General features: G+C 45.4%; 1 protein-coding gene across 6 annotated transcripts in view; it reads right to left on the bottom strand.

Annotated features, from left to right (window-relative positions):
• Adat1 (adenosine deaminase tRNA specific 1) overlaps nt 1-8,842 on the bottom strand; it is a 39,783-nt gene that overhangs the window by 9,204 nt on the left and 21,737 nt on the right. For 4 of the 6 annotated variants that reach the window (XM_004842828.3, XM_087204343.1, XM_021256690.2 and 1 more), the window contains one exon: nt 6,378-8,646. In XM_004842828.3, the coding sequence (XP_004842885.1) occupies nt 8,514-8,646 (133 nt within the window). In that variant the 3' untranslated portion in view covers nt 6,378-8,513. Of the gene's footprint in view, nt 1-6,377; nt 8,647-8,842 lie in introns of those variants that run through there. The other 2 variants (XM_021256691.2, XR_015448558.1) reach the window with 2 other exon arrangements.

The following is an 8,842-nucleotide window of genomic DNA, read 5'->3' as shown; positions in this document are numbered from 1 at the left end:
GGGACAGATGCATATATATTTGGAGGGGATAGGGTACTGAAACTTACATCAAGAGCTTTTTTCATTCTATTAACAAAATCTAAATTGAAGCAGAGTGTAAACTAGACCTAGAGTGCAGCTATTGTTGGGGAAGGTTGGGTTGCTGCTGTGTATCATTTCTCAGAGATTTCCTGAGGCTGCAGAGAAAGGGCTGTTGTTGAGCTGAAGACAGACAGATGCTGGGAACGGCTCCGTGACCCACCCCGTTGTCAGGTTGGTTTCACCACTGAGGGGCCCGCTGTCCCTCTCCCATGGAGACTTGCAGGATTTCAATGCGCTCTTGATTCTCTTGGCTGCCTAAGCAAATGGCCATCACTGTTTCCATTGTGAGCTCTTCCCCTGCAGGAATGGGAACGGAGCCCAGGCTCAGGGAGCACGTGCTTGAGACCCACATTTGTCTGCCTGGGTTCCCTCCTGGAATGATTTTCTCTCACTGAAAGGCAGTGCTGGACAGGCTCAGTTCTAAACACTGAGGCCTGACTCTGGTGGCTCACCTGGGTAATGGGCAAAATGTCCAGAATCAAACGCAGAGCCCAGGTTACTAGATTAAGGCCGAAGTTCTTCCTAGCCTCTCCTTGTCCCCAAGATGATGGAAGCCACACGAATGGCACAGGTCAATGGGCAGTTTGCTGGAGATTTCTCTTCGCATTGTTGATCTGATTAAGGGTTTTCAGCCCGGCCTGGTGCAAGCCTATATAATCCCAGTACTTGGGAGGCTGAGGCAGGAGGATTGCTGCGAGTTTGAGGCCAGCCTGGGCTACATAGTGAGACCCTGTCTCAAAAAAAAAATTTTTTTTTTTTTCATTTGCAATCCTTACAGTTAAAAAAGCTGAACATCCTAGTTGCGGGGACTTCGTTTCGCAGAACAGAGGAGAGGTCAGGAGTCTGAGATTAAGTACTTTTACGCACACAAACAGGAAGTCGGTGGCAGAGCTGGTACTAGCACATGATCATTTCAATATCAACCCTGGTGTATTCTACTATGCCAAATACATTTTAAATTGAGGTATAAGTACATACTAAAAAAGAGCCTAGGTCTTCAGTGTAGAGCGGAAAAACCTTCCATGTGATCAGCCCTGCAATCAAAACCGAATGTTCCCATCCCTAGAGCTCTGTTGCACCTCTTTCCTTAAATCCCTGCTCCTTCCTCCTCTGGACAGGGCAACAACCACTGCTCTGATTTCCATCCTGTTCACTTGTTTGAGGCCCAAGTTTCTTTTTTCTGTCGTAGTACTGAGGCTGAACTAGGTAAGTGCTCTACCACTGAGCTACACCTCAGCCTCTGGGGCCCCAGTTTTAAGAAGTAAAAGTTGAATTCAAGTGACTGCCTGCACCCCTGAAGTATCTCATAGCAGAATTTTCTTCACACTTTGGACCACAGGTACTATGTACTTAAGATTTACTTTGGTGTTTTTGAGACAGAGTCTTGCTATGTAGTTCAGGCTGGCCTTAAACTCACTAGGTATCCCAGGCTGGCCTCTAATTCACAGTGATCCTCCTGCCTCAGCCTCAATCCCCAAGCGCTGGGATTGCAGGCATGCGCCACCATACCCAGCATAAGATTTACTTTGGATCCACCTGGACAGCCTTACAGGAAGTCAGTCGTAGCCTGGTAGACACATTTAGGTTTCAAGGGTTTCTCATGTGTGAAAGGCGAAAGGCAACTATTTCTCAATATGAGGTATAAAAAGAACTCAACTTTCTGGAAAATAAAGATGCTTTCTCCAAAACACCTCCTTGGCTCTTTCTGCATCCACCCATCCCCTTGGGATGAAGGCTTAAGTTTCTGTAGAAAGAGCTGCTGGAGCCCTTGCAAGGGAGCACACACACATTCGATTTCTGCTTGGAAGCTGCTTCCTAGCTCAGTGCCCTGGGGGCCGAAGTGGACTCACCCTGACAGCTTTGGCTCTATCACAGGAAGACAGCGGCACCTGAAAAGGCAGCACTGTCCTGAGCCATTTAAACTGCCAGGAAGGAACTGGGCTTTAGAAAATGGACTCTGGCTAAGGGTTCCTTGGAACATTGTCTTAAAGCCAAAAATGTCAAGGCCCAGGTGGAGGCCGCTTCCCAGCAGCCACGGACAGATGGAATCAGACAGGGCCTGGGTTTCTTCTGACAGAGGCCCTGGCAGCCAAGGCAAGCCATTTCCCCCACAGCGGCTTTGCTTCCCCAGACAGTGAGCTCATGCTTGGCACTGGTGAACTCCATAAAATGAGGCATTAAACCTCATGCTTTGAGGCAGAAAGAAGTACAAAAATACACACACAAAATTCTTTATTCTTTTTCTTTTTTGTTTTTGAGACAGGGTCTTGCTATGTAGTTCAGGCTGGCCTTGAACTCGCTATGTAGCCCAGGCTGGGCTGGAACTCATGGTGATCCTCCTGTCTCAGCCTCCCGAGTGTTTGGTTTACAGTTGTGTTCCACCTCACCTAGCCCCAGAATTCTTTTAATCAAGTTTGAAAAATTCTGAGGGGAAAAATTATACACACAGAGTCATATTAGACCCTACTAATGAACCTAAGACAAGGCAGCAGCCATGCTGACAGTGTGATCTTTCCTGAAGGTCCCAAATTCCAGAAGACATTTCATTAATAAAGAGACAATTCTGTGGAATTATGAGCAGAGATGGTTAAAAAATGTTGTGATTCCCTTTTTCCTATGCAGTATCACTCCTGAGGGGTTTCTGTTATTCCTACAGATTAAATCGTAGAAATATTTTTCCACTAATTAATTTTTTAAAAATTGCCAGCTTGGTTGGTGGTGCATGCCTGTAGTCCCAGCACTCAGGAGGCTGAGGCAATAAGACTGCTGTGAGTTCAAGACCAGCCTGGGCTGGGGATTTAGCTCAGTGGTGCTGCCTGCCTCGCAAGCGCAAGGTCCTGAGTTCGATCCCCAGTACCAAAAAAAAAAAAAAAAAAAAGACCAGCCTGAACTACATGGGGGGACCCTGTCTCAAAAAACAAGATCAAACCAAACCAAAAACTTATCATCTTAGGGGAGTAGCTCAGTGGTAGAGCACCTGGCTCGTGCACGCATGCCCTGGCCACCCTAGTTTTGATCCCTCGCACACACACACACATTTAAGAGGGACATTTGGTAAATGTCCCAGAGTTATTTTTGAGTTTTATTCTATTTATTTGATAAGTGGATCCATGACTCACCTGTTTTTAGGGGATAAAGGACAAGCAAATATGTGGTTAGTATTTGGCTGTGTGCTGGCTTTGGACTGGCTGAGTTTTTGAACTGAGCAAACAGTAAACTTGGTGCATCAGCTGCAACTAGAAAAACCACCTCAAAGTGTCTCTGTTGAGAAAGGTGTTTACTGAACAGAATGAGCAAGGTAGAGGTTGTGTGGGTCAGAGAACTGAGTGATGCATCAAGGCCCTGGGAGCAAATGTGCCCCTGTGCCACATCAGTTTCAGATTTCCCTTTGGAATGGCCTCTGGTGCACGCTGCTGGCCTCGGGCCTTCAGGGGTCCAGCAGGAGGATTGTGAGTTTGAGGCCAGCCTGGACTTCACAGTGAGGTTGTCTCAAAAACCAAAAAATAATCAACCAAACGAAGCAAAAAACCAGTGTGACATGTCCGGTTGAGAGCTGGCTGAAGTACTGCCACGTATCACTCCTCAGTGCAAAAAGGTTCAGAGGACAGAGTCCCCCTCCTTCTCTTTCTAAGGAGTTAGAATGTATTTATTTATTTGGTGGTGGTGGTGGTGCTTGGGATTGAACCCAGGGCCTCATGAATGATAAGTACATGTTTTACCATTGAGCCCCAAATTTATTTATTTATTTTTGTTGTTGCTATTTTTGAGACAAGGTCTCACTGTGTAGTTCAAATTGGCCTTGAACTCGCTATGTAGCCCATGCTGGTCTCGAACTCACTGCCCTAGCTTCCAGAGTGCTTGGATTATAGGTGTGCACCACCATACCTGGCAAAATCTTAAAAATTAATTATAAAGGGCATTCAGTGAAAAATCTCTCTCCTACTCTTGGGCCACAACCATTCACTTTCCCTCTCCACAGGCCCTGTTTGATGGTTGGTTTCTCATGTGGTGATGTAGACTTGTAATCCCAGCACTGAGGAGGCTGAGGCAGGAGGATTGCCATGAGTTTGAAGCCAGCCTGGACTTCACAGTGAGGTTGTCTCAAAAACCAAAAAATAATCAACCAGTTTAAGGCCAGCCTGAAGTACACAGTGATACCCTGTTTGAAAAAAAATTGTTTTTGAAATAGTATGTTGTAATGCTGTTCTGCAACACTGCTTTCTTTGCAACTGCTATATTTAGAAATAAAACTTGGGAGATAAGTTTAACTAAAATAAAACCATATATATAAGTTTTGGCCCAGCAATCCCATTTCTAAGAATCGATCCAAAAGATACAGTGGCAAAAATATAAATTATTTCTGGGTGCAGTGGCACACAGCTGTAATCTAGCCACTAGGAAAGCTGAGGCAGGAGGCTCATAGGTTAGAGACCAGCCTGGATAACCTAGAGATGCTGTCTCAAAATAAGATAAAAAGCCCTAAGGGGATTTAGCTCAGTGGTTCTGGCTGCCTGCGGAAGGTCCCGAGTTCGATCCCGAGTTCGATCCCCGGTACAAAAAAAAGAAAAAGTCCTGAAGATACAGCTCAGTGGTAGAGGGCTTTCCTACGATGTGTGAGGCCCTGGGTCCAATGCCAGTGTCACACACAAGTAGTAAACCACATGATCTAATTAAATGTATGAAATTGGAGAACTGGGCTATACTGCAGAGGTTTGATTTTGAGGCACAGATTAATTCTAAATTTTTTTTTTTTTGGTACTGGGGATTGAACTCGGGTCCTTGCGCTTGTGCAGCAGGCAGCAAAACCACTGAGCTAAATCCCTGGCCCAGTTCTAAATTAAAAAAAAAAATCTTTCTGCCTGAGTAGTGGGATTGTAGGTAGCATAAGGCTGGGTTTTAAGAGCATAAAATAGAAGGTAGCATGCTGGATGTTTAAACATCACTTTTAGCTCTTGAGAAAATAGGTAGAGGTCAAAGGGAGTGGAAGCTGCCCTCAGTGTCTAGCCTTCAGGGTTTTTCTGGTTGCTATTCTGATGTCTGTTTGTTCAAACGTTTAATATTTAGGGTTTTGTTTTAAGTAGGAAAGATCCTTTATTAGGGTTGACACAGAGCATGCTCGAGTCCATGATAAAAACCAGTAACAAGATCTGAAGGGCTGTGGTGCAGGGCCCTGCTGTGGGGACACACAAAGCTGCACAGCTGTCCCCACCTGGCCCCACCCTGCCGCCTGGCAGCAGCAGGACCCCAGATCTAGACACTCAAGGACACACTTTGTCTCAGGGGTGGGGACCTGGGCAGGGGAGGGCAGAGAACGCATATAAAAAGCATTACTGACATCACCCTACAGGGTCTGAGTCCTTCCTCACCAGTGTGACAAGTATTACAGCATAAATAAAAACTCAGAGATTGGGCCGGGGATTTAGCTCAGTGGTTTCGCCGCCTGCTACACAAGCACAAGGACCCGAGTTCGATTCCCTGGTACCAAAAAAAAAACAACTCAGAGAAAATAAATACATGGGCTCCTGCGAGATTGAAAGGGTGTGGACATGGGCGGGGGCATCATGGGCCTGGCTGTCCCTGTGCCTGTCAGTCAGTCTGTACCACCTGAGCTCTCAGCCTCCAGCTCCACCTGCTCTGAGTCCCTCTTCTTGGTGGCGTTCTTTTTGTCCCACTGCTGACATAGGCATTGCAGGATGATGTTTGTCTTTCTGTCACAATGCTCTGTTCTGACAGGTACTCCGGGTGGAAGACAGAGGGGTGTCGGTTCAAAGCTCTGCACAGTCGACATGGGACTGACTAAAACTGCCCTTATCGTAGATGGGCATCCTTTCAGTCTCCACCTTTTGTTCCTGCCACTATTGCCTCAGCCAGCATGCTCTCTCTTCTTCTCTTTTTCTCTTCCTTCCTTCCTTTCTTCCTTTCCTTTTTCTTCTTTTTCCTCCCCTCCCTCTCTCCCTCCCTCCTTCCTTTCCTTTTGGTATAAATTTGACAAACAGAAAATTTAGGAATAAAAAGATATTTCCTTATATTCTCATATAGATCTTTATCTTTAAAAATCTCATAGGGCCGGGATTTAGCTCAGTGGGTCCACTGCCTGCCTCACAAGTGCAAGGTCCTGAGTTCAAACCCCGACACCAAAAAAAAAACAAAACCAAAAACTTATAAAAGAGAGACACACATAATACTCTGCAGATAAAAGTTCCTGCCAGCCCAGGCATCCTAATTGCTGTAATGTGGGATGTGTGGTCAGGGAAAAGAAACTTACATTAAAAAGCAGAATATCAGGGAGCAGAATATTTGGGCTGTAGGTAGAAGTGTTTTTGGCTTCCTTGCCTGCAATCTAAAATGATTTATTTAAAAATATTAAGGATAACTTGTTATGACAAACATACATTACTCCCATAATTAAAAAAATTAAGAACATACAGACCACTTATTGTATTATCCCATTTGCATGTGATGTTCAGAACAGGCAAACCCACAGAGACAGAAAACTGGCTGCTGCAGGACCGGGGGCTGAGAAGAAATAAGGAGGTAATATAATGGGTAGCACATAGCGTTGAACAGTGCCCCCAACTTCCATGTCCCCTGGAACCTCAGGACGTGACCTTGATGGAAGCAAGGTCATTGCAGATGCAGTTGGTGGAGAATGGGATGGATTATGATAGAAGGAGTCTGAGTGAAGGCGAACACACAGGGAAGAAGGCATGCAAAGGGAAGGTGGAGGCTGGAGTGATGCAGCTCCAAGCCACGCAACACCAAGGACTAGGAGGAGCCACAGATGCTAAGGGCGAGGCAAGGAAGAATTCATGCCAAGTGTTTAGAGGGAGCGTAAGCCCCATGACAACTTGATTTTGAGTTTCTCCCTTCCAGAACTGAGAGAGAATATTTTTTTTTTCGAGGCAGGGTCTCATTATGTAGTTCAGGCTGGCCTTAAATTCACTATGTAGCCCAAGTTGGTCCTGAACTTGCAGGCAATCCTCCTGCCTCAGCCTCCTGAATGTTGGGATTACAGGTTTGCGCCATCATGCCTGATTGATTTGTTGTTTTAAACCAGATTATTGTACTTGGTTAAGATAGCCCTAGGAAACTAAGCACAAAGTTTCTTTTTGGGGTGATGAAAATGATATGAAATGGATGGTTATACAACTCTGTGGATAGTTTAAATACTGCTAATGGTATACTTTGAGTGGATGAATTTTATCTCAATAAAGCTGATATTGCTGGCCATGGTGTTGCATGCTTGTAATCCCAGCATTCTGGGAGGCTAGGGCAGGAGGATCACAGGTTCAAGCCTAGCCTAGACAATTTAAGACCCTGTCTCAAGAAAACAAAAAGGAGAGAGAGAGAGAGAGAGTGAGAGAGAGAGAAGAGAGGGACTAGGGATATAGTTCAGTGCAAAGGAAAGGTCCTGGGTTCAGTCCCCAGCACCCTGCCTCAAAAAAAGTTGTTATTAAAAAATGTTTAAAGCCATAAAAGTAGCTCACCTTGAATAACCCCTGACATAGAAGTTTCCAGTTTCAGTCCATTAGTCAAGGTGTGAAAAAGCTGAGAGCTAAATATTTAATGTTAAACAGGATTGGTTGCTAGGTCTGCGGCTGATTTGCTGCGGGGACTTGTAGGTGCTCAAGCAGAACTCAGCTTCAGGAAATCTACTCCAACAGGCTTAGTTGCAACAACAGGAATTTGTGTCACATAATTGAGGTTCAGGTGGGCCCTGGCTTCAGGGATCCAAACAATATCAGCAGAGCTTTGGTTCTCCTGGCTGTTTCCCTCCTGCTGGCTTCATGCTCAGCTGGCTCTATGTGGGAGGAAAGAACAGCCATTGGCAGTTCCAGGATTATGTGGCCTTCAAGTTCTAATCAAGAGATATGTCTTGATAGTTCTGAGATCAGGGCCATCCCCGGCTGGCTCAGTGTCATCCTGAGCCAGGGAGTAAAATTAGCTATGAGCAAGACTGATACCTGAAGACTGCACTTAGAATGGCTCCCCAAGGCAGGAAGGCTGGGAATACAAAATACTGTTTATGTTCATGACACCCGGTGAAGCTGTAGAGCTTGCAGAGATCCCAATGCCATTTGAGCCCAATAAATATCTGCTGAATCAATACAGGAACACATAAACAAGAGCTGCTGCAGTGCTTTTAAAGCATCATGTTCCACACTCTGATTTTGTGTTTTAGAGAAGCAATAAAACATGACTGAAGTCAGATAAGGTCATTAGTGGGATGCCATTTTAGCAGCGAGCTACTTCAAACAAGTATAGATTACTCTGTGTCCTGGAGGGATACAGTGCTCTGGAAGGGACTATTTCTTTTCTTTTTCCAGATTCAGCCACCAGAAAAGCCAAGGGTTGTCCAGTGTGAAGGAAGAGGCAGTACAAAATGAAAGGTCCTGCTACCTACTAGCAAGCTTTCTAAAAACTTTTCCTTCTCACTCAAACTGGTGATAGTCTGGCGGGTTTCTGATCCAGGATCCAAATGCCTGCTTCCGGAGTGTACTCCAGGCCTCCTGGTAAGTAGAGGCAGCCTTTTTATACTCCAGGTAAGTGTGTAGCTTCTGCACCCTAAAGAAAACACAAAGTTTCTCACTGAACTGCTCATGTTTGGGGCCCACAAGACACCCAAGCAAGTAACTGGACAGGTCACAACGAAAGAGCAGGAAGCAAAGGATTTCAATGTGCTTTCCTGGAGCAACTCTGTCTCCTTTGTGGGGAGTTGACAGGAATGCAACATGGGTTAAACTGGTAAGAATGAATAGAT

This window comes from Heterocephalus glaber, unplaced genomic scaffold (assembly GCF_053883595.1).
Source record: "Heterocephalus glaber isolate CG9 unplaced genomic scaffold, H.glaber_assembly_v1.0 deba00000071, whole genome shotgun sequence".
NCBI classification, from domain to species: Eukaryota; Metazoa; Chordata; class Mammalia; order Rodentia; family Bathyergidae; genus Heterocephalus; species Heterocephalus glaber.
This window is presented reverse-complemented; position numbering and strand designations above follow the sequence as displayed.